Raw genomic sequence first — 26,072 nt, 5'->3', positions numbered from 1 at the left:
TTTGTTTCTCCCTTCCCCCCTCCCTCTCTCTCCAGACAGTTTTCGGATGGGGTGAGGTCGAGATGGGGAGTGGGCGAAGAAAGCTAATGCCTGCCTTTTGCTGGCGAGAGCCTGTGCCAGGCGAGGTACGGAGTATTCCAGCCCCGAGCTGTCCACCCACTGCAGATCCTGTTCCTGTGATAGCCCGCAGCCTCAGACTCCTTCAGCCTCCGTTCTCTCTCCTTCTCAGGTGTAACGTCTCATTTCCAATTCGAACCCTGCTGCCTAGACCTCTCTCTATGCGATGTCCATGCACATCAGTTATGTGTAATGAAGCAACGCGTTTAAATGGGGCAGCGTTCAGGCAGGGCACCAGACCTGTTGAGGGATTATTATCTTTCCCTTAGTTTGTCTTGCCTCAGGTTGATGGAATGTCAAAAGCTTTACTTATTAGTTGTGAGAAATCTCCTTGGTATCCCCAACTCCTTATGACTAAATCTTAAATAAGCCCATGGCAAGACATTTTTCTGCATTTGCTTAGCCATAGCTCCATAAACCAGGGATGCTTGTGAAACAATATATTCTGTTTCTTTTCTCTATTTAACCCAAGGTAAAACCTTCTTAGCTGAAAAAATATGGTTTTAATCAGGACTCCTGGCTTTGGGCTTCGGTATTGTCTCCTGGTAAAATGAGCCTCCATCAGCTGCTGTAGTCATGTTTTTGTGTGTGTGTGTGGTGGGGGGGGGGGGGGGGGGGGGGGGGGGGGGGGGGGGAGTACAAGCTGCATGAGGAACCGGCAGTGCTGATGTGATGAGCTGTGACACACAGGGTAGTGCTCCATCCCTGTGTTGGAACACGCCTGGATCCTCCACGGACAGTTTGTTCAGTCAGATTTCTGCCCGCTAGTTAACTTGTAAATTTACCGCAGAGTCCAAACAGGTCTTGGCTGAAACAAGAGCAGCCTCAGTAAAGTGAGGCAGCGGACAAGTTTGTAATCTTGACATCCTGTGGCTTTAGCTGACATCCAAACACCCAGTGTGATGAAAAGGATGGATCACTGCTCCTGTTTGCAGGGACTGTATATATCTTCTGTGCTTCTCCTCTTGAATAAAAACAATCGTGAACTGGTGAATTGCAAACAGTTTGAGTCCCTGAGTGGATTCCCCCGCAGGAAAGAGGAAACTTTCCTCTGCCTGAAGCAAAGCCTGCCCCAGACAGAGTGGGAGGAGATGGAGATGAAAGCAGATCCTCAACATGTCAATGTGTGTCTCCCAGAGCGATTTCCATCCCCATTTCACTTCTACTCACAGTATGACAATGTATGCTATGTGTCAGCACAGTGGACTTGTTTGGATCTAAAAGAGAAGCAGACAAAAGAAGGTTACCGTTGAGTCACCTGCCTGCATCTGAAGGGAGAGAACTGTTCTGTCTGTCTCTCTTTCTCTTCCCTCTCCTCTCCCACATCTTCTCTCTCCCTCCCTCACAGGATTTTTCCCAGGCTGAGGCTTCCATGGACCCTCTGGCTCCGTCACTCTCGTCAGTGACTTGGAGCGCTCTGAGAACTTTGTGAACTCTCCGTGTCGGGAGTGGGAAGGGAGAGGAAGGGGAGCAGTTGATGGGACGCAGCCCGGCAGCAGCGGCAGGCTCCTCTGGAGACGGCATCAGGACTCTCAGCTGGAGATAATCCCCCTCGGGTCATGACAAGACGGTGCCTCAGCCTCCTAACCCCCCTGGCTCTGCTGGGACTCCTCCTTGGCCTCGCAGACCTCAGCCACGACGCTGCTGGCGAGGATGAGGATTATTACATGCAGGAGTTGCTGACCAGGGAGCAGTACAACCAGGTCCAAATGCAAGAGAAGCCTGTGGCCTCGGTACCTGAAAGGCAGGAGCCCCCAGGCCGCAGCCCTGGCAAGAAGGTGCCCAAGGGAAAGGAAGTCAGCAGCAGGCAGATGGATCAAACCACAGCTGATGCAAAACCAGGTAAAAGCCTTGCCGTCGCTTCACAGGACAACTTGGAAAAGAGTTGTTTCTGTACATGTTGATTTTCAAGCTCTCGGTTGTAAAACTTCTGCACCAGTGCAACATTGATTTTCTTTAAAAAAAACTAAACTTAACACCTACACCGTCTGTGAAATTTTTTGTAGCTGCCACATTTGAGTTAGAAAACTTATTTCAAAAGTTTCATCAGAACTTATTATGGAATTCACGTGTCAGTGTTGCCACTAGATGCCAGTGTGCCTGATCGGTTCAGTTTTTTGAGGGAGGTTTTAAGTTTAGTTTATAACAAGATAAACATGACAGTTAATTTTGCAGCAGTTCATGCTTTTCACGATAAAAGGTGAAAGCTAAAATAAGTTCTTATTGCTCAGAGAGCTACTGTTTAATTGCTCCAGACACATTTTGATGAATTCAAATGGAAAATATGACGCATCGCATTGAACCTCAGTATCCTGTGGGACTTCAGAGGAGCAGCTGTATTCACTTCACAAGGTGATGGATGTGCAGAGAAAAAACTACAACAACAATGACCACCTCAGGTAGTCCTACTCTTCCTCCTCCTCCTCCTCCTCCCCCTCCTCCTCCTCGCTTCTGTGCACATAGATCAGAGCCATGTTTCTGTGTGGCTCCTGCAGGATTAACCACCTCATGCATGCCAGAGGTCAGAGGCAGAACACACGTGAAGTCCACATTTCCCCCCAAAAGCAGCGAGGAATGGCCGCGCTCTCTCCCAGCTACACAGCCTGCACAGAAACGTACAGCTCAAGGCTCTCTCTGGGGGTCTCCCAGCACATGCAGTAGCAGGTTTGTAGGTATGTTTCCAATCCTGCCAGGTGATTGGAGGATGGGAGCAGGCGTGAGGGCTCTCTGTTGGTTGGTGGAAGATAACTCAGAGCAGCTGTGCCGACAGTGACCTCATGGTTCAGGCAGCTGGGCTTCACGTGTCCACACAGAGATGCCTGCTGCAGGTGGCAGAGCAGTCTGCATCAAATCAAGAAAATATTACCTTCAGACACACACAAGCAAAACTATTTACAGTATTTTATTTGATGGTATAGTAAAAAAGAGGTGGTGACTCTTTATATGCTGCAGTAATCAATATTCGTATTAGTTCTGAATCTGTGTGTAATATGAAATAGATTTTTTTTTAAAGAGGCAAAACCTTATAGAGCGATTCCCCTTTTCTACAGTTCCCCTCAGATACCTCAGTGTGAGCTCCTTTCAATAAAATGTCCCGTATCGTATCAGTTTTGCTAAACGTTACTGTTTTACTTCACTGTTTAATTAATGTTGCCCTGCTGGAATCAAATAGGTAATTACTAAGTAACGAGGTAACAGCTTGAAAGAGGTGATTATTTTATTACTATTTTGGATCACTCAATATGCTGCTAAAGGGAAAGAATGATATAATTTAATTACACAAAATATTCTGAAATTATCTAAAATTATGCTTTATAGAGAGAAAACTGTTAGAAGACCTGTGAAGTAACAACTCAACCTTTAACTTATCTATTATTATGTGAGGAATCCAAAACTTGGTGAAAAACAAGTTACAGAAAGAAGCACATTGTCTAAATGATCGTATCTCTGTGAATCCGTCGTGCTGGAGCCGGTACGCAGCTCAGAGCATATTGCCGAGGACTCACCCTGGTCCCAGAAGGAGACAAGGATAAAGACTTTCAGATGTGAGAAGGATTGTTATCACATGGGGCCGATCCCGACCTGACACTCTGTCAAATATAAAGCACACGGTTCACTTCTATCCACAATCCCTGGAATGCAACTTCCCGCTCGGCACGGGGCATTTCCATGATGGATTTGAACCCCGGGCCCTTTAGCTCATAAATATTATCAGTGTTAAAGATCTTAAATGAGAGTGCAAATTAAAAAGCATCGGCGGCTGAGCTACCGCGAGCGGGACGTTTCATATAAGGAGCCGAGTTAAACGTTTGCAAGTTCTGTGCCCAGAAATTGTCTCTTGGTTCAGTCCCAATCTTGAATCCATCCATATGTGGAGGCCCGAATCAAGCCAAAGCTACTTTCTTCTCAGCGTCAACACTATTGCTATTCCCGCTGCGCAACGACAACAATGAATCAGCCATATTAAATGTGATTTAACCTCTCACAGCCCTCCGTTCAAAAGACAAAATATAAACGGCATGTTCCCATTCCTCTAAAAAATGCAATGTCCTTCCTCAGCGAGCAACAAGAAAGCGGAGAAGAACAAGAAGAGCAACCTGAACGCCGCAAACAGCATCTCAGAGGGAGGACAATACAACTCAATAAAAGAGGGTAAGTGAAGAACCGATTCAAAATTCATGATCTCATAAAAATGCAACCTTCCTCCAATGTGCAGTGATCGTTCCTCTGCTTTCACAGAAGCTTTTATGATGGCCGGGGAGAGAGAGAGAGAGAGAGAAACAAACCCTCTGGAGGATGATAAATATTTTGGAAAGGGGAAGAGAGTTTTTCGAAAATAAGCATTTTTCCCCTGCGAGGGAAAGTCTGGCAGTATACGACGATGCTCTCAGAAGCCGAGTCGAGCCACAGAGGCGCTGGTGTCTGCTCTGCCCCAGAGCATCCTGTTTGGTTTCCATGGATCCCAGTATATTTGCTGAACTGGATTCACGATGCCCTGGTAGCCTTCCCGTCACGTCGGATGACAGATTAAACTCGTCTGGCTGAAAGTGTGATTCGGGGGCGAAGCGCGTGTAGCTATAGACCTCAGACTTTCCACCGCCGCTCTGAAAACGGTGATATTGCCCATATGACACTCGTTTTGCGCGGCGTCAGACATAACAGGAAGCTGAGTTTAATACCGCTGCGAGGTTAAGTTTGGATGCGGTGGCCAACGGTGAATTTATGTGTTTATTTTGAAACTATCGTGAGGAACCTACTGGGTGAGACAGAGAGGCTGCCATTTATAATTTGCCACCAGGGGAATGGGAGCAGAAAGTTGGATAGGCTTGCATGTAGGAAAATGAGAACTTCATGCCGACCTGCCTGGCACGTCGCTCTCCACTCTCAGACCCATGTTTTCATGGCTGAAGCTGTGACTCAGCTCTGATCTGTTTTCTGAGTTTGTTTCAGCATGTCCTGGTAGCAGCTGATTTGTCACGGTCAAACTGTAAAGGGCCTCGACGTGTGTAAAAATCACACGTTCTGCACATCGAGAGCTCAAGTACTCATCTTTAAAGATTGTTTAGCCTTGAGAATTTGTATTATTTGGGCACTGTTGAATGTACAGCAGAGCCTCAGTTGTCTGTCACTTCCACGCAGGCTGCATAACAAAACAATGGGGAATTCATTAAACAGGGCTCTAAGAATAGCAGCGGATGTTTCAACAGCCTGTTCACCAGTCCCACCAGGCGCAACAGAAATTTAGCGAAACCAAATGTTTCCAGCACGATCTCACAGTTTGTCACATGTGCACAGTCAAGCTCTGAAGGCCGGGGTTTGGTAAAATGCAGGTTTTTAAATAGACTGGTCTGTTGATGTACAGATGTCTGATCGTCTGATGTTTTCTTTTAAAGGGAGACTAAGTTTAATTTGGAGAAATTGCTTTAGTCTGTTGAACTGTTGTGGATCTGTTGGGGTTTTCTGAAGTAGCCTATTGTGAGGTTTCAACATTATATTACGTAAAGTGCGTTGAAAGTGTGTTGTGATCTGGCGCTATACAAAGTAGAATTTGATTAAATTGACTTGAAGTAACGCAATCTTCTAAAAAATTTAAAGAAGAACTAACAAATCAACTAAAATGTCACATGTCATATGAGCGTTTACCTCCGCCGAGGCCCAGCAGTTGTTTTAAATTCAATCAAGCTGCACCAAATATGCATGATTAATTTCATCAAGATCCATGAATTATTCTCTGGGAAATCAGTAAAAATGTCCAAAAGAAAGATCTATCTCTCCAATAAAAGAAGAAAAAAAAATAGTAACAAAAATATCTGGATCTGTGCTTCTTTCCAAATGAATCACAAACTTTAATGCGCTCTTTTTCCCCCCATGTACTGCTGTTCTTTGGCAAAGTAAAAAAATGTTAATTCAAACACATAACGGATATTTGCTGTTGCATCCTTAACTGGTTTGGTGTGGCCGATAACTTATTGTGGCTAAAGTTAGCTGATGTTTTTGAAATCAGTAAAATATCATTGAAGAGTTAATTCAGCAAAAGTCAAACAGTCTTGCTTTAATATCTAAAGTTTACAAAACACCTCTTCTAATAATTAAAAAACGGATCGGACCCTCTGTGTTTGGAAGCAGTTTAAAGCTTAAAGTACATAAACATTCGAATATTAATACCTTCTACCCCTGGAGTACTTCACAACTGCATACCACCAGATGTGCAATGACTTGTGATACACGGCCGGATAAAACTCTGATCCTAGATTATGCTCCGGCCGTCCACAGTAACATGGCAAGTGGCCTAGATAGCAACATATGAGGCCTCGACTGTTTGCTTTGTTATTTCTTTTACACTTTATTGTTGAATCCAGATGCTGCGTTCCTCTGGGGGTCCTCTTGAGAAGGATTGCATGCAGATGGGGATAATGATATAGGGTTTTTTGCAAAATAGCAGACATCTATTTATTTTATTTTTTTCTGTCCGGCTTACGTTGATCCTTCAGGCCGGTTCGAGGGTTGGGATTCACCCGTAACATTGTGATCGCTCCATTCCGAAAGCCTGTGGACTCACAGAATTTAAATATAGACGTACAGGGTCACAAGAGGAGCAACATGTGCTTTATTGCCGTATAGAGTTACCGGAATCCTCCAGTACTTGCTCCTACCTGTGGCTTTGCCTCTGGATTGTTCATCAACTTCTACGCTGTAGTTTTACAGCGGGACTTCATTTGGCCCGTGTTTTCTTAATGCACCAAACATAAATTGCCCCATGCACTTGGGGATTTTGGAAGCAGGTCTTCTTTGTCTGGTGCTTTCACGATCTTCAGCGTCTCAGACACATCAGGCTGATGGAACAGTTTCAAAACACAAAGCCAACTTCCTCTGTGTACTTCACTGCCAGCTTCGCGTGCGTTTATATGCAAACCTCCAGAGCCACAATATTCTCAACAAACATGCCTCCATCTTCTTTGTGCCTGTTACACTTCTGGGCGTTAATTTAACTACTTGTGAGGTAGATGCTGGATGAACAACCAGACCGGTGCCCAGTCGAAACAATCCTTGCTCTGTAAATTCCATCGCTGCAGTCCAGGGAAGTCGTGCAAACAGACTGATCCGCACCCAGAGAGCCAATGGGCGGCCAATTCACACGTCAACTTTGATTTGCCTGCTGGGCCCTCGCTGGGTGAGATCCATCGCAGTGTAAAAGATGAGCCAATCTCACACAAAGAGCTCTCTTTAGTGCTCCCCGTCTCAGTTACTGCAATCACTTAAAGACAGGCATTTGTTCAAATGAAGCTCAACCTCCCTCCAGCGGCGAATCAAAAACATTCTTAAGGGCTGTGCAGCGCTCTCTTTTTTAAAAAGCCTTGAATACAGCTGCATGCCTGTCGAACCATTGCTGCGGCTCGAGTGGGTGTTACTGGATAATTGGTGCGCTCAAGGAGTTAATTACGAGATAATTATTCATATTGATGACTGCTTATTGCCATCACAAGTACCGCCAGTAAAGATGTGAACTGTGCCACTCATTGCAGTGTAGATGCATCATGTTCTTTTAGAGCTGAGAGTATATAGTGCAGCAGCTAAAGTTAAATCCAGTTCAAAAATATATATAATTTAAACTTTTTTAAGGATTTGAAAGAAAGAAGAATCTGGCAAGATAAACAAAATCACCCAGAAGAAGACGACTGTATTGTTGAAACTGTTTGATATATTTGATTTTATTGAAACAAACTGATATCGATGTTATCCTGCAGGAAAAACTTTATGGAAATTAAAATGACACAACAAGATGTTGTTTACACCGAAGTATTTCTGCACGACTAAGCATTGCACACAATACGCCCACAGAAAGACACACACTGCAGCCACAGCTCCCAGGCACCACCTGCGCCTGCAACCTGCACCAATTGGATGGTACAAGCTGTCAGCCGCTAGCATATTAGCCCATTAGCATCTCATTGGCTGCGTTAACTAAAGGGGGGTAGTAAGACAAACGTCCAGCTGTGCAAGTCTTCACAGAATCCTTACAGACACTGTAACTCACCTTAAATGGCTTCCTTTCCTTAGGCTGGCAGGTGTTCTGCCTCTCACACTGACTGTAGAGTGCAGTGAGACCCTAATTACCCCCCCCCCCCCCCCAGCAACCGTTACCTAAATATGTGTTCTGCCATGAAAACCCCAATTTTTTTTTAAACATTTTCATTTGTAAATACATAAATAATTAAAATGCTCAACAAAAATGATGATTTTACATCCACAGAATGTGTCAATGAACTTTTAAACTGTGTAACTGACTCTGATGGCAGCTACAAAGTCGATGAATAACACCCATGGTGTGTAGACCACTTTCTGCTAATCCCACAATGCAATACTCTGCATCTTATGGAAGTTCAATGACAGACTTTGATGACGCAGTATGATGATAAAGAATGATGAAATGTACTGCTCACTGTAGAGTTTCTGTAAGTTGAGAATGAGTGATTTATACAGAGCATCAAAGTCAAGTCTGAGTAAATAACCTGATAACCCTGAGGAATTGTAATGTAATTGGCGTAATTTCAGTTTGGGCCTGAAAACTTAAAAACACAAAAACTTAATTACAGGGAGGCTTTATTAGGTTTTATTATGGGAACTAAAGAATCAAGGGCTTTTGGAGCTTGACCCTTAATAAAAAAAAGAGGTCTGGATATGTCTGCTGCTTCTGCTGTTTGGATTTCGTTTATTAATCTTACAGTCCTTGAAATAAGTGCAGTTTAAAATTGCTTGTGGCTGCTCTAAATGTTCAATAATTTTGGTTATTTCAGGACCCAAACGTAGACACACTCATAGGCAGGTCAGTGCTGTGGCTCTATTTAACGAAAAAGCAGATTTATAGGTTGACGTGGTGACAAGTTGTTATCCAGGCATAGCACGGCAACAGGAAAAATACACAACAGAAAATGACCCAGAAGAAAACAGAGATTTAAAAACTTTGTAACCTTTGTATTTATCTATTCTTGACTGTAAAATGTTATACCTATGCTAACTCAAATTACTAAATTCTATGGAGTAAACACAACTATTAATTTAAGTCAGATTAACTTGTGCTAAAACTTAGATAAAGTAAAGTTTACTTGGCATTTATAAGTTGTAACAACCTGACCAAGCAACAACAAAGCTTTAATCAAAAATAATCAATTAAACTAAAAGTAGAAAATATATTTTTTTAAGTTAGATCAACTTGTAATAATGACATTACATTTCTAATATTGAGAGTTTGTGCATTGATTTCACGTTAAAACCTTTGAACTTGTACTCAACGGGTTTGTGGTGTTTACTCTATTTCAGGATAACGATTCAGTTGTAGTCATTCCAACGTTTTAATCATGTATTCAGGCTGCGGTGAGATGGCTGTGAAATTGACAAAAAGGAAGCGTTTATAGTGTACAGTGATTAATCACCCGTGAAGCTCGGCACATTTTGAAATTCATCGGAGTTGAGACATCAAAGCCTCCGTCAGGCTGTTCGATTCCATTCCCTTCACACACGCTCACCTTTTGTACTGGGATTTTCCAGCGTTTTGTAAAAATTAGCTGCTCACACACAGAAGTTTGAAATGTACATTAACCTGTCTCCGTCTCCTAGAAAAGCTCAGAATGTGACGTGGGTACTGAAAGTTTCCATCTTGAGTTCTGGTGCATGTGTGTGTGTGTGTGTGTGTGTGTGTGTGTGTGTGTGTGTGTGTGTGTGTGTGTGTGTGGGTTCACGATCACAGCAGGTTTTCTGAACACAGCTCATACTCTTAGATCTTCTCAACAAAATTGCACCAAATAGCTCTTTGCTGTTAAGTAATTTTGTGAAGCTATTAACGAATGCACGGAGCCCTACTCAGGAGATCTACTTGGCAGAGCGAAATTATCCCGGAGCGATGCAAAGTGTGATACATAACATTTCCATCACATGCCAATTTGTCATTCTCATTACCTAGAATGCCCTCCTATGGGACTGGAGACGCTGAAGATTGATGATTTCCAGCTTCACGCTTCGAGCACGAAACGCTACGGCCTTGGTGCACACAGAGGTCGCCTTAACATTCAGGTATGTGATCTCACATTTCCAGAGGAAGCTCATGTTTGGTGGATCATTTTCCAAGAAGCAGCAGCACTAAGGAATAGGAATGAGAGACTGTATATTTGAGATCTATTTAAGTTTTTATTTATATTCCATGGAAAGATTTTGGCTGTGATTTTGTGAGTTTAATTTGACTGACATTATCAGCCTGCTTCCTCTCACGGCAAATTCTTAATAGTCCGAAGCTAACTCCACAGAGAAAGTAATGGTGTCGCCATCAAATCAGGATCACATCCCCAAAACCCTAATAAAAAGAACTGGCATCTGGGAGAAAGGGTATTTCCTGTGAGTGCAGGCTATGCTTTGAGGGAATTAGTCTCCGTTCAGTCTGCTGCGAGTCTCATCTTCTGCAGGCTGCTCGGAATCCATCTGCGCAATTAACCGAGCACACACATGCTCTTGATTCGCTCAAGGCTGCAAGGTGTTATGTTTCAGGAAAACAACAAAACCAAGGATTCGCTGTTCCCAGTGCACGTATGTGACTGACGGAGAAATTGTTAATTCTAGAGCACAATTATAGGGAAATCGGGAGGAACGCATCAAAAGCAGATAGTGCCTGTTGATTTAGGCCTGTGAGGACGTTTTTCTGAACTTTATTTCCATTTTATTCGCTGCTACAGTTTGTTACTTTCTTGTGATATTGTGATATGCCACAAACACCACAACTAACACCAACAAAATCAACACTATAACACCAACAACACTAACATCAGTGCTACCACTACCAATACAAACGCAACCAACACCAACCACACCTTCACTAAAACCAATACTTACACCAACAATAACACCAATAGCACCACAGATTGTATGATGACTATTCACGCATCTCGCTCTGAGCTAACAGTGTAATTTATGGATTGAGTAGATCAGTACAACGTGCACCAAACGTTGTTTACTTCCTTTAGTGTAATTGAATTGATGTAGCCTGTTAGAAAATACACAATCTACAATATTTTGGCTTCATTTCTGGATCGTGGGAGGAAGCAGAGAAGCGTGTTCATCTTTGTATGCACTCTATACCTTAATAAACTGAACTTGAACAAAATCAAGCACAGTCGAAGTTGACAGCACTGTAACAGTCAGCATGCTGTACAATGAATAGGATGTGTGTGTGTGTGTGTGTGTGAGTGTGAGTCAACACGTACATCTGGAATAAAACTATGCTCCACACGACTGTTTCTTGCCCACAGGCAGGCATATATGATGATGACCTCTATGCTGGGGCCTGGTGCGCGGGCAGGGATGACCCGCTGCAGTGGTTCGAGGTGGACGCCAGGAGGCTGACCAAGTTCACAGGGGTCATCACACAAGGCAGGAGCTCCCTCTGGTCGTGAGTAGGACCCCCCCCCCCCCCCCCCCCCCGCAGACATGCATGGAGAGTTGCAGATGGTCGCACAGTGAGGAGGAGGATTTTCTCGTCCGAGTTAAATTGAAAGGATAATTGGAGGGGGGGGGGGTAAATCCTGGTGAATGTCCGCAAGTTGTTATAAATCCTTTGTGGACAAATTGTGGACTATTTTCACCACTCACCCAAATTCATTCCATATAAACAAGGATAAAAGACAATAAAGATTAAATATGAGGTTAAAACAATATTTAATTATTGTTATTAATTGGATTTTTACTTTACGCTTTGTGACCGATCAGCTGGAACTTGCGAGGGAAAAAAAATCAAAGTGTCCACAAGGAAACAGACTGGCTGGCTGACTGTCTTTTTATTAGTCACACTTAGATCAGCAGTAAATCTTTGTCAAGTTTGTAGAATTTATTGTCCCGGGGCCACGTGTGTCTGCACAAACTGTCATAGCCATCCATCCAATGAGATGAAGCCAGTCTGGACCCAACGTGATGACCGACTGATCTATCCTCAGAGGCATGCTGCTACAGCGTGGCTAATCCACACCATTAACTCGTAAACGGTCAAATTACACGTAGCCTGAGTTTGAATGACTATCGGACATGAGGACTGTGAGTAGTCAGACAAGAGTAATCGTTCCAAAGCTCCTAATGAATCGTGGATTTCCCTCTTAACCCAGTTGGAAATATTTCACTTTCAGTTTCATAAAGAAAACAAGCTTTTCAGTATCAGAACCTTCGGGTGTGTTTGCCCTTTTCACGAGTCTTTTCTGATGCCTTCACTGCGGGGTTGAGAATGTATTGATTGGAGTGCAGCCTCGTTCTTTCATCTCTCTTAAAAGGTCACTACAATATAAAAATAATACTTGAGAAAATAGATTTCACTCTAAGCTTGGTCATCACACTCAGACGAAGGGGGGAAAATGGGGAAATAGCAAGTAGGGATTACTTCTCAAACTGTGTACTTTAATACTCTTAATTAATTATGTCTACAGCTTATAATGACTCATGCATCTGTTTTCTTATAACACTCTGGAGACAACTTACACATCTTTGTAGTTTCTGTCCTGACCATTCAATGATATATTAACTTAATTTGTGTAGCATATTTCACATGTCAGTTCACCTCATGACAAACAATGTGTTAAAAACACACCAAAATCAAATATTATTCTTATTAATATAAAATATTTGATTAACCATAACAAGGATAGTAGCTAAAACACAATAACCACTGGTTACTACTTGTAACAGAAAGAAGAAGCCTTCCTCTATTTCACAATTACAGCTAGTAAGTAATGAACCAAACGGAAAATATGTACTTGCATTTAAACTGCTTCTCTGTTCACCAAGAAAAAACCACAACCTCTTCTGTTCATATTTTTCCACCGTGTACCTTCTCTGCCTCTGCTCTGAAATAATATTTGACAACTTTTAGCCTTTGTGCTCCTTAATTGGGAGGGGTGGCACAGTCTGAGGGAAACCACTGCTTAGTTAGAGAGTGCAGGGAGATGCCAGGAGATAGCAGGCCGCGTTTGTAATTTCCCAGCAAGGCCATGCAGCACGATCTAAGGGGGCAGGAGATACTTATTCCTGAGACAGAATTTCTCCACAATTAGCTCTGTAGGGCAATGTAGCTGTCGGTGTTGCCGGCTCAGGGGCTTCTGTCTTGAACAGTGCTTTAATTAGCAGAACTGGGAATTCTCACCAGGCTGCACCAGCTCAGCACTGATGTCTTTATCCAGAAGGATGGGGCTCATTGGCAGCCCACACACTGCAGACTCTGGGCATGATGGGACATTAAGTCATCAGTGGACTCCTTCGGCAGAGAGAGATGAACAAACAATGTGCTTTTTCTCTCATGTTTCACCTCACTGCGCTCTGTATATTCTTCTTCTAATGGACAAAAACAGTGTGTTTGTAAGTTGAGGCCACTTAATTACAATATCTGACAAGTTAAAGTTTGTATTGACCATCTGAAATCCATTTTATTTAAAATAGCTTTTCAGTTTTGATTATCAGACGCAAGTTTCCTGGATTCCAGATCCCAAACCGGTCCCTGTTAGAAAATTTAAAGCATCTGTCATTTTTGCTCAGATTCCAAAACCTTGGGTAATAAAAGACTTTCTAATATAAATTCTTTGACCTCGTCTCCAGTTTTCCTATTTTTAAATTGACTTTCACCCGTTGAGATTTCAGCAAGACAGGATGTGCACCTCCAAGCTCCATTTGCATTGAATTGAGCCTGACCGGAAATGTCTCTGTCTCTCTCTCCTTGATCCCCCTGATTTTCCTCGAATGTTGACAGGAGTGACTGGGTGACCTCGTACAAAGTCATGGTGAGCAACGACAGTCACAGCTGGGTAACTCTGCAGAACGGCTCCGACGACATGGTGAGTAACAGCCATGACATTTAAAAACTAATTTCCCCTGAAGTTGGCAATTCTCATCACACTGGATGAAGCCTGTTTTACACAGACCTTATCCCTCTTCCTCATGAGAAGCCTTGTTTTGTGTTTCTCCGACTGAGCAAAGAACGCTAGAAAAAAATTACTTCTGTCTTCTGAGCAATTTCAGAGGGAAGCTCAGGATCCAAGCCTAATGAGCTGACTGGGAATAGTAAACACCGATGATCCTCGAGCAGATGGGAACCTCATCCTGGCTCCTCATCAGACGTGTGTCTCTTTTTTTCTACTTGAAATAACGGAGCAAACCAAACACGGCGATGCATTTGGATGTAAAATAACAATGATACTAATAATAATCCTATTACCAACGGACACGCAGATCGGATTAAGGGGATATTTTGGAGGGAGATCTCATCTTGGTCGCTGCCCAATGCGGTTCACGCCCCCGCAAATGAAATTTCGGAGTAACTGTAGACTCCCTTGGCTGGAGATGTCATCGATGTGGGAGATAATGCCCCGACAGTGATTTAGTCTTGGATACAAACTTGTCGCTTGCCCACGCTTTCTGCAAAATGCCAAAGGGCAGAGCAGAGAACAACTCCACCTATAGGTGCCTTTTAATTCAAAAGACCCTCAATGGTTGCATGAATATGTATTTGTTTAAGGGCTATGCGGATCATATTAAATCACTTTTCATTGTCCTGTGCCTGCTCTAATTGCAATTTTCTAACCCCAAAAGCTATATTCGCGTCTGTTGTATGTTTTATTGTGTAAACATTGTGATTTTGTAATTTTATTTTATTTTTATGACAGTGGGAAACTTGTTGCTCATTTACAGCTGCAGAGCTGAACTAATGCAATATCTAATGACGACTGACTCACTTTATTTAAGAAGAAAAAGATCCTGTTCCTTTGTGTTTATTCACCATCTGGCCGACTGTTTGCATCAGTAGATTTTCAGCGCCAACCGGGAAAAGGAGATCCCCGTGCGGAACATCTTCCGGGCGCCGGTGGTCGCCCGATACATCCGAGTCAACCCTCTCTCCTGGTTCAACAACGGCAACCTCTGCATGAGAGTGGAGATCCTTGGCTGTCCTATGCCAGGTGAAGGGTTTGTATGGACAGAGCAGACACATGAATCCTTCCAATAGAATGAATGAAAAATTAAGCTGGGGTATGTAGTTGAATGAGGCAGCATGCACAAATGCAGAAATGCAGAAATGCAGAAATGCATGGGTGTGAGAGTGAGTCTCTGTATGCTGACCGTGTGATGGGCTAGCGACTGTCCAGGATGTCCCCCGCCTCTCGCCCAAGGTCATCTGGGATAAGCCCCAGCCCACGTGACCCTCAAAGGATAAGCCGCATAGATAATAGATGGATTCACAGATGATGTGACGATAATTAAGGATATGTTTAAGAGTCGGAGAAGCAGTTTTTTGCTAAAGTTCGGGGATCGTTATTGTATCAATAATTAACAGTTGGGGAAAGAATGAAGTCATGTTTAAAAAGAAATTCGTCCATCCACCCTTGACCTCTTCCTTACGAGAAATCTGTTACAACATCAAATGTTGACAGTATTTTCCTTTAATCCAGATGGACAGGAGTCATGATCACAGACGCCACTAGAGGGCTTTGTTACTTTGTCTCTCAGTAAACACGTCTTTCTGGGGTACTCGTTGAAATGACAATCTGCTGCTGTGTGTAAAGACCACACTTCTTGCCTGAAGGATCCTGCCAACTGTTTACGCTCATAAAGTCCACTTAGCCATGTGCTCATTTTAATAAGTGTGTCTTTTTAATTGCAAGCACCCTCAGGTTTCCCCTCAGCCTTCTGCTGGTATCAAGACACTCACTTTAGATTTTACCTGTTTTTACTGGAGCATTTCCTTTTGAAAAAAAAGGTTTTTGTTGAGTTCAGATAACCTTACCTCAGAAGGCAGATATCTTGGCACAAAAAAACTAAACTACCTGCATGGCTACACATCTATATGAGAGGTTTAATTGGCCAATTTTCACAGGTTTTTTAAACTCAGGTGAACACGCTGAAAAGGGCGATTGAATAAATGCAATTCCAATCGAGGACTTTGCGTTTCTGTGTTTTTTCCCCCCCAGTGTATCATGTTCGACATAAAAAACGTTGGCACTCTGTCACCTTGCTGTATTGCCAAATTAGTGCAATCACCCGGCTGTCTCGTTTGCATCGCTGCCAATCGGAGCTGATAAAAACCTGTGTCTACTTCAGATTGAATCAATTCCTCTTTATAGACACAAGTCAGATGTTGGTGGAAAAGGGTCTTAAAGGTTCAATGTGAAGAATTTAGTGACATCTAGTGGTAAAGTTGCATAAGGCACCTGAATACCCCTCCCTTCACCCTCCTCTTCCAAACATGAGAGAGAACCTGTGTTAAGCCTTCAGTTGTCATCAACAACTCAAAAGGTGTTTGGTTTCTAATCATCAGTTTGTTTTTGAGACACTGCAGATCCGAACAATTATTACCACAGACGCAATGAAGTCATAACATCGGACGACTTGGACTTCAGACACCACAGCTACAAGGAGATGAGGCAGGTGAGTCCCAGTGACCGACAGATATCCGCCTACTTACGAGGGGCTCTGGCTCTTTTTTCTCCTTCAGCACAGGGACCAGAGCATGGAGGAATAAAACATCTTGTGCAACTGTGAGCTAACACCCGGGCAGTTTGTGTCCTTTGCAAGAACAAAGTGTGCGACAGCAGCAAATGACCTGAGCGCTGCCAGCCACATGAAAATGCATACGGCATCTCCTGGGTTGTGTCATCACTTATTCATATGCTTGTCATGAACAGTAGCCTGTATGTAGCCAGGACCAGGAGGACAGCTGTTTCTGTCACTGCCCGCTGAGACTGAGCGAACCTGAAGGGACAAGTGCCGCGAATCTAAATCCTCTGTAGTGCGGCGGCCCGTCTGTGCCGAGCAGCCGACCGCGGGTGTCCTAACCTGCTGTTCTGAACCATCATGAGACATACACCAATTAATGCTCGCTCCGTATTCCTCATTGTGGCACAGCAGCGCTCCTTTCATCCGGAGACGCTCCTCCAGGAACATCAGAGTGGATTAAACAGACCGTTTCTCTTTCTCTTTTCGTTACCTCTGAGGCTAATGTGTGTCACACAGGGTGTCCAGCCACAGTGGTTCTTCACAAAGAAAGGAAGGCCTATTTTTAAAACTCAGCTTCCAAAGCCTTCTCACCCCTGACATTTCTTTTCTCCACGTAGGTACCTGGTACCACAGCTGCCTCTTGTCCACTGCACTTTAGATGTGACAGGACCTTACAAGTGGAAATAGCCCATTGTGCCTTTTCAAATAAAGTACATGCCCCATGAGGGGGAGTGTGAATGATATCTCTCATCATGTCGCCGTTCTTTTCTTAGATCACAGCTGATTGCTGTGTAGTGGCCCTGGGAATACTGATACTGCAAGAATAACCATTTTACACATTCTTCAAACAGGAAGTTGGGATTTTACCTCGCCATTACCCTGGAACATCCCCAGACATGAGGCTTCTCTTTAATGACAGTGCCAGCTGAAGTAAATAGTTACTATAAGCAGGTTAAAACACAGCCAGCAGTTTTAGTTTTATTATAAAAGCGAGAATTACTGCCCTGTGAAAATTTGATTTGTGAAGTCATTGTGACCTTGACCTTTGGTCTTTGATGACCCACATCTAGCCAGGTCTTCCTTGAGTCCAACTGAACATTTGTATCAAATTTAAGCAATTCCAGACAACTCCAAAACATAATACCTGTCTCTAGGTAATAGACAGAATGCTCTACATCAGTTCGGCTAAATGCAACCCAGGTACATGTATCTATCCTTTATCTAATGAGCAGTTTGTGTACTTGGTTAGAATTGTGGAGATTCCACCCACGCTCAATTAAAACTCCATCACTCCTGACTGGTTAACATCTTCCGCAGCAGTCGGAGGAACGAGTCAACACTCACTCCTGCCTTCAGTGCCGTCGCTCCTCTGAACAGCTTGTTAATCTTTCTCCGGCTGCACTTCCTCTCGGTGTCTCCGCTCATATGAGCAACTGATAGTTGTTGCTATTTTAGTCATCTGCTCTACAAGCCTGTCTTGATAATTACCTGGACTGCCTCCCCCCCCACCTCACTTGCTAGAGTGACATTAATAAAAGTCTGTGTCACAGCTCCGGGGATATTTTTATTACATTTCCAATAACATGGAGATTACGTTGTCCTATCTGAAGCTTCAAATATCAAAGTATTTAACATAGCATCACTCCATTGAAGGAACACTTGTAACCTCAAAGAATCTTGCACCTCAGTTTATTTTTCTTGATACAGAATCAAATATTCAAGAAATGAGCAACAGTAAGAGACAAAAAAAGAAATCCGATACTTCATTATTTGCCTTCCACAGATGATGAAGGTGGTAAACGAGATGTGCCCCAACGTCACCCGGATCTACAACATAGGAAAAAGCCATAATGGCCTCAAGCTGTACGCCATAGAGATCTCTGACAACCCTGGGGAGCATGAAGTCGGTGAGTGTGTTAAAGGCAACATAGCAACTCGCTCAACTTACTGCTTATACATAGGTTTTTTCTCAGTCGTCAAAGTGATTGCATATTTATTCTTTACCGTCCCTCCATCCCCCCCCCTCATGAACCTGTTTACCAGGTGAACCGGAGTTTCGGTACACGGCCGGTTCCCATGGCAACGAGGTGCTGGGCCGGGAGCTGCTCCTCCTGCTGATGCAGTTCATGTGCCTGGAGTATTTGTCTGGCAACCAGCGGATCCGTCACCTGGTGGAGGAGACCAGAATCCATCTGTTGCCATCTGTCAACCCCGATGGGTACGAGAAAGCCTTTGAAGCGGTAGGTCTGCCATTAGCGACCTCGTATCACACGCCGGCCCCCCCGGTGAAAATTATGCCGTATGTGCTTGGCAGGTCTTCTCCTGATAAGAGCGTCCATGAAACGCAGGTGCATGCCAGAAAATTGGTTTGAATGATCTGGTGGAATATATTAAATGAACTGATGAGCCCTATAGTGAGTGTAAGTGGACTCAGGCTGCTTTTTGAGAACCACTATTATTGTGTATGGTTTTTAAATCAGCTGCAGGCCTGTGAGCTTAATAAGACACAAGACCAGGAAGGGAGGAGAAAAAACTATGTGACAAACATTAGAAAGGATTATTATTTATTAAATATTTATAATGACTACAATGACTGTGTGTAATGTTCCATCCACTAAGAATAAAAGCCTAACTTAGCATTGAGCAGTTAAGCAACTTTTAGCCTCTTGTGGTTCTTATTTTGGTTTCCCAGACCTGGCTTTGCATGGGACCAAAAACTCCACTGAGACAATGAAATCCATCTGTCTGCACAATAAGCAATGTTTGCCAAAAGTTCACTGGGGACGGTCCTGTCATGTTTGGAAGCATCGGGCTCAATATCCATAAAACAGATTAGCTGGTGATGGACAAACAGAGATCCAGGACTCCTGTTTTCCTCTTTACGTTGGGGGAGTGATGGTGCAGGAGAATGGGTTTCCACTTGGAGACAGGAACTCAACTGCCAGAGTCTGGTCTTTTTCCTGCACAAGTTCCGGTCCTTTTGACGTCTTTGGACCAGTGATGTGGATGAGGCTATGGGGGTGGGGGAGTTGCCTTGAGGGTGGTCGCCAATAACAGACTAAACTAAATGATTCACAAGGCGAGCTCAGTACTGGAGTTGGAGCTGGACCCTCTGCTTGTAGCTGCGGAAAAGAGGAACTCTCGGTCACAGACAATTTCACCCATCCTGTAGTGGTCCACTGAGCACCTTCCTTCCTGTGGCCACTTATCCAATACACCCTTCTGCACATGTCACTGATGGGTGACTGAATGAGTATTTTTCCCTTTTTTTTTTTTTTTTTTTTTTTTTTACATGTATTTTTATTGGTTGTTAGACAAGATGTACACTGTCACACATGTTGCAATATTTCAATTAAATTTCTTTTTGTGTCAATGTACAATGAAACAGTAGCATTTTAACAATTTACATTTTTATATTTTTATAAACCCCATCCCACCCTAACATTCCATGTGCCACAAAAAAATAAAAAATAATAATAATAATAAATAAATAAAATAAAAAAAATAAAATAAAAAAAAATAAATAAAAGGGGGGGGGGGGGGGGGGGGTTCTCCTAAGATGAAAGTGTTTGCGCTTTACGTTAACGCCATATACTAATGAGAGGGGAGAGTGACAAGTTTGTCAAAATAAACCAGTAAAGGGTCCCAGACTTTGTTGAATTTTCCGGTTGATCCTCTAAGAAAGTATTTAACTTTTTCAATTTTTAAAAACATCATCATATCAGAAAGCCACACAGATGCCTTCGGTGGTAATTGGGATTTCCATTCCAAGAGAATTCTCCTTCGAGCAATTAGAGTGGCAAAGGCAATAACATTTTTCTTGTTAGTGGCTGTCGCAGTGTCGTTACCCCTTACCCCAAATATAGCCATTAAAGGGCTAGGTTGTAGATGTAGGCCAAAAGCAACATTCAAAATCCCAAATATTGATTTCCAAAACTCTTCCAACTTGGAGCACGTCCAGAACATATGAGCTAGGTCTGCGTAGTTTTCCCTTTTTATGTAGTTTTTTCCTAACTGTGTTGAACAATTGTAACGATCCTGCCGAGATGAAGAAAGTTTGTTCGAGTCTCACTCTGATTCTATTGCTTTTGTCTGTTCCTCAGGGTTCTGAGCTCAGTGGCTGGTCTCTGGGTCGATGGAGCACTGACGGAATAGACATTCACCATAACTTCCCCGATCTCAACTCCATACTGTGGGAGGCAGAGGCCAAGAAATGGATCCCTCGCAAAATGTTCAACCACCAAGTGCCCATCCCCGAATGGTACCAGTCCTCAAATGCATCGGTGGGTGTGACTGACAGGCCGATGTATTGTTTTTTACATTAATGCAATGTGAATTATTTTAGCACCTCGACAAGTAATTCTGGGAATTTCAAACACCAGCATTTGATTAGAATTGTAGGATTTTGTCCTTTTGGACATTTCAAAGTCAAATTCTATCTTCCCTTGTGCTGCATCTTTAGTAATGTGGCTGCCAGTTTCCAGTTACTATATCTATCAGTGACAAATTAGATCTCTTTGTCCTTTTCTCCGTCACCTCCTCTGGATTGAGAAACAAATCCCACAGTGGTGACACTCCGCCTGTTGAAGAGCAGCCACGTGGGCGTTTCAGCGCCGTCTATTTCGGGAGACGCAGATGCGTTTGCTATTTGTGACGCGGAAGGCTGTGAGCTAAAATACACCGGGCGATCTATTTAAAGCTCATCCTCACGAGTGTTTTGACGTTGCCGAGAGACTGAGCAGTGAGTCACACAGAGCCGGGATCCCCATCTGTGCCCAGGAAGCTGAGAACACTGTCCTCGCTCGCCTCGCTGAGCGGCCAGGCCGGCGCTCAGTGATAGTACTGCAGGGTTCAAATATACAAAGTACAACGGCAGAGAGAGTTTCATCAGTTTCATGATTGCCACATTCAAATTTGAACCACTGCAACCATTAGGTGGCATCTTCATGAAAATGTGTTTACGTTTCAGAGTGGTAACTGTTAGTGGGATTAGTTAGTTTACAGCACAGGAGAGTGAACAACCTTCTGATGCCTCTTGAGAGCACACTGCACTGATGCTGCTGTCAGCGTGAGGTGGTTCGTTTACCAGTCACGCCGCTGAGATGATTGGATGAATAACAACATGCTCCCCTGACCCGTGTGTCCCCCCCCCCCCCCCCCCCCCCCCCACCCCCCACTGTAGGTTGCCATGGAGACGCGGGCTCTGATAGCGTGGATGGAGAAGATGCCCTTTGTGCTGGGCAGTAACCTTCAGGGAGGGGAGCTGGTGGTGACCTTCCCCTACGACAAGACCCGCTCCCCGGGGGTGAGCCGGGAGCAGACCCCCACCCCGGACGACCACGTGTTCCGCTGGCTGGCCTTCTCCTACGCGTCCACCCACCGCCTGATGACTGATGCCAACCGACGGGTCTGCCACATGGAGGACTTCGCCAAGGAGGACGGCACCATCAACGGAGCGTCCTGGCACACTGCGGCTGGCAGTTAGTGTCCACACAGACACACACACACACACACTCTCTCACTGAGCCTAACTCTGTGTTGTGCAGGATTTTTCCGCTGAGGCGTTGAGTCGTAGCTTTGTGTAGCAGCCACATCTGCATATTCAGCACAGGAGCCCTTTGGCTGTTTCAGAGCATCTGGATCCTGGCCAGTAAACGCACACAATGCTGAGCCGAGTGGATGCAGTCGGCCTCAGGTGTGTTTGTCTTCCTCGGCAGGTATGAACGACTTCAGCTACTTGCACACCAACTGCTTCGAGTTGTCCATGTACGTGGGTTGTGACAAATTCCCTCATGAGAACGAACTGCCTGAGGAGTGGGAGAACAACCGCGAGTCTCTTCTCGTCTTCATGGAGCAGGTACCCAGCGGCCCCCGCAGCGCACACACACACACACACACACACACACACACACACACACACTCATAGAAAACAGTGCAAACAAGCCACATTAACACATGCTATTTTTATGTTAGGGAGATGTTTGACTATTAACTACTTCCTGTGTTCTTGCATTCCTCTGATCTTAGAAGATCTGTATCAATACCATGAGAGCTGAACTCATACTGTAACACATGCTCAGGACTATTTGAACTGTCAAACCCCCAAATGAATATCAGGGTGAAATGAATAGCCTTTCTGAAATGTTCTGTAAAGGTCATTAGGAAACCACATTTAATCACTGGATCCTCTGATGGACACAAAAGCCGGCCTGTCAGAAAACCTGAAGACTGATGTGAAAGCAAATAATTAACTCTAGACATTATTATACCATGAGGATTACCTGGATGTTTAATCAAATAAGTGACCAGTGGATTATAGGATCCCGGGGGCTGCAGATGTCTTTGTCCGTCACATTCAGGCAAAATGCAGCTGCCTCCTCAGCTTCACTTTCAGAACGACTTTGACTCGTCGTCCTGTTGCGTTGTATTGTGTCTTGTGATGGGGACTTCAGAGGATGTGAGCCCATGCTGGCAGCTTGTATGTAAATATTGATGCTGGACGAGGAGGAAAGCTTTTGTCGATCTGCAGATGATACATTATGCATCATACATTATAACACATCACACGGTGCAACATATACGTTGTTAAATTATGCAGTCGATGGTTCAGACTCGGGTCATGCTCTTCCTCTGCAGGTGCACCGAGGGATCAAAGGTGTCGTGAGGGACCTGCAGGGTCGTCCAATAGCTAATGCTACCATCTCTGTGGAGGGCATCAGCCACGATATCCGCACAGGTAAAATATTGCATTTCACATGATTGTCATATACAGTTTCTGCTATTTATGGTTCCATTGAGCCACAAACCAATGCAATTTACCTTTAATTCCTAATTATCAGTTCCCTAGATATGCCTGATTCATTTTTCATCAAGATCCATGAGTAATTCCCTGAGGAGTCTGTGAAAATGTTCTGAATCACACTAAATTGTAATGGTTTCTTCTTGGCTTAAGCTTCTCGCTTCCTGCAAGTTTCAAGAAAATCGGTTTGGCAAACAAAGATAAACAGCAATGAAAACACAACCTCTGTCTGAGGTAATAGACATGTTCCCTTCAATAAATGTGTCTAGCCTCAGAGAACATTGACTCGGCTGCTTTCACGCTTCATCTTGTTCCTCAGTCTCACAGCAAGCTAGTCCTCCAGCGTACCATGCGATCAAAATGAATAAACCAAACCAGTTGATGTATCTATTCAAAGACGTAGACATATCGGAATCTGACTATTGATTGTGCATCCTTCAGGAAATCTCTGCTGATGCCTGACAAATGCAGCAGCCTTCAAAGCCAAAGTAGTTTTGTGCTTTGCAATCGAATGTCCGATAGAATTTTATTATTATTCCTGGAACTAAGTACAAGTCATGGCTTCCTCTTGGAAACCTTGCTTTTCTCAAAATGCAGTCAGAATCGATTTTAGGCTTTTTTATTTTGATAAAGCAGACATTTTTGGATAACTGCTTTCAGAAAGCAGTTTTCCTTCCCTCTAGATGAATCCACTGCTGCCACTGCGACGGCAGGACACAGCCTGGGAGCCACTGATGAACAGAAGAATCCATGAGCTCATTAGCATTTAGTATATTGCATTTCAGGGAACAATTAGATCCCCTTCTGCCGTCTGAATGTGAGTAACGTGACGTCCTGGTGTGACGGTTTGGATCCACTGTAGATCAGCTGCAGAGACAGACCTGCTGTCATATTAAATTTGTCTCAGTGTTCGCTCAGACGTGTCAGGTGGGTGTTTTCGGATGACTGCAAGGAAGCAACACTGTTGTTTTTATGAGTGAGTCACTGGCTGAAAATACACCACAAGCGCTCGTGTTCAGCTCCGTGAGACCAAGAAAATCCAACATGACAAAGTAGAGCTATTTCTGAAAAATCTAAATGGGAATTCAGAACATCTCCTTTTTTTTCCAGAGGTGTAACACAAGGAACTTTTATTTTAGGCTTTAGATGAAGAGTTTCATGATATTTTATTGTTGAGTAATTCGATCCATTTCACTTCTTATTATTTTGTTCTGTATTAAGTTTATGAACAAAGGAGCACATTACTTTTATTGTGTATTTATGATATTTTCCTTTTAACAAAGTGAAACTGTAAATTAACCAATGTGTGTAGCTACATTTTCCTATTTTTTGAATTATATTTATGCTTATTTTACTCACTTGTGTTATCTCTATGGATATCACAAGTGAAGTGAAGCTTTAAATTGAAATAATGCAATTTCTTAGCTTTTACGGTTTAGTTTGCTAAAACTTTGAAATGTTATCAATAGCTTATTAGTGTTAAATCAGTATTACGCCAGTTATCAATAACTGTTTGTGCCGATGATGTATATTAGGCTACTGCCATAAAAAGTATCATATTTTAAATTCAAATATCCATTTACTACCTTATGGCGTTGATTTTAGAAAACGTCTTAAGTTTTTTAAAACAATATTGGACCCAGTGGCTATAGTTTGACCACAAATCAGCCTCTGGTGGGAATAACCAACATTTCAGGGCTTCCACTGTCGACATTCAAACCAAAACACAAAATATCTGCTGCCATGTCATTTGTGTGTCTTCAGCTGCCGACGGTGACTACTGGCGCTTGCTGAACCCCGGCGAGTACAGAGTGTCAGCCAGGGCGGTGGGCTACAGCCTCGTCAGCAAGAAGTGCGAGGTGGGCTACGAGATGGGCGCCACCCGGTGCGACTTCACCCTCGGCCGCACCAACCTTTCACGCATCAAAGAAATAATGGAGAAGTTCAACAAGCAGCCCATCAGAGTGTCCATGAGGCCGCCTCAAGCTCACAGGTCCAGTGCCAGACGTTTGGGAACATAAAGACTGAATGTAGAAACCAGAGGAATGAGAAACAAATAAGAAACACCAGTTCTGATCCGACCGGGGCTTGGACCTCTGTCAGATCCCTCCATAGAGCTGTCTGCACGATTATCTTGGATATTTAAAAAATGTGGATTCATTTAAATGGGATGCTGTTTGGTTTTGTACCCAGTCGTAAGCTTGTGTGGTCACGTCAACTTTTCTTGATATCCACTGTAAAACGTAAAAGTATTTTATTCTTTCAAATTTATTCAATCCCCTCTTCTCAATCTGTGATAAATACAAATAATAACTGGTGGCGTCAACCATAAATGAATAAATATTGATTATATATAGTGATTTAATCAATTTATTTTTCTACATAAATTGAACTACAATTTGATCATGACTTCTGTACATATATTAACTTATGTAACACAGCTATGTAAACCATTACTTTAAAGCTTTATTAGCTGCACTTGAATGAAGCTTGTGGACTCTGTGACCTTTTGTGTGTCGCTGATTTTATTTTAAATAAACTACGGTTTTGGCAAGTTATTAAATAAAGAGCTTGTTTTCACAGATTGAACGTCTGTAGCTGCTCATGTGTAGAGTGTGGATTTGACTCATGAACCCTGGAAAAGGTTGGG

At 43.4% G+C, this 26,072-nt stretch overlaps 1 protein-coding gene across 1 annotated transcript; it reads left to right on the top strand.

The window, feature by feature from the left end:
• The first annotated feature begins 1,235 nt into the window (after positions 1-1,235).
• cpxm2 (carboxypeptidase X (M14 family), member 2) lies at positions 1,236-25,971 on the top strand. The gene is made up of 14 exons (XM_053413808.1): positions 1,236-1,959; positions 4,177-4,269; positions 10,076-10,185; positions 11,412-11,551; positions 13,886-13,970; positions 14,939-15,089; positions 16,466-16,554; positions 18,407-18,530; positions 18,667-18,863; positions 20,727-20,906; positions 21,806-22,103; positions 22,341-22,480; positions 23,260-23,359; positions 25,187-25,971. The coding sequence occupies exons 1-14, from the start codon at positions 1,677-1,679 to the stop codon at positions 25,441-25,443; spliced, it is 2,247 nt and encodes a 748-aa protein (XP_053269783.1). The 5' UTR covers positions 1,236-1,676; the 3' UTR covers positions 25,444-25,971.
• The last annotated feature ends 101 nt before the right edge of the window (positions 25,972-26,072 follow it).

Source organism: Pleuronectes platessa, chromosome 21 (assembly GCF_947347685.1).
Source record: "Pleuronectes platessa chromosome 21, fPlePla1.1, whole genome shotgun sequence".
NCBI classification, from domain to species: Eukaryota; Metazoa; Chordata; class Actinopteri; order Pleuronectiformes; family Pleuronectidae; genus Pleuronectes; species Pleuronectes platessa.
This window is presented reverse-complemented; position numbering and strand designations above follow the sequence as displayed.

Excerpts from the sequence above, each read along its gene's own strand:
- cpxm2 (XM_053413808.1), top strand. The coding sequence starts at position 1,677 with ATGACAAGACGGTGCCTCAGCCTCCTAACCCCCCTGGCTCTGCTGGGA. Across the intron at positions 20,907-21,805 it reads ACCAGTCCTCAAATGCATCG|GTTGCCATGGAGACGCGGGC; the intron begins GTGGGTGTGACT and ends CCCCCACTGTAG. Across the intron at positions 22,104-22,340 it reads CTGGCACACTGCGGCTGGCA|GTATGAACGACTTCAGCTAC; the intron begins GTTAGTGTCCAC and ends CTTCCTCGGCAG.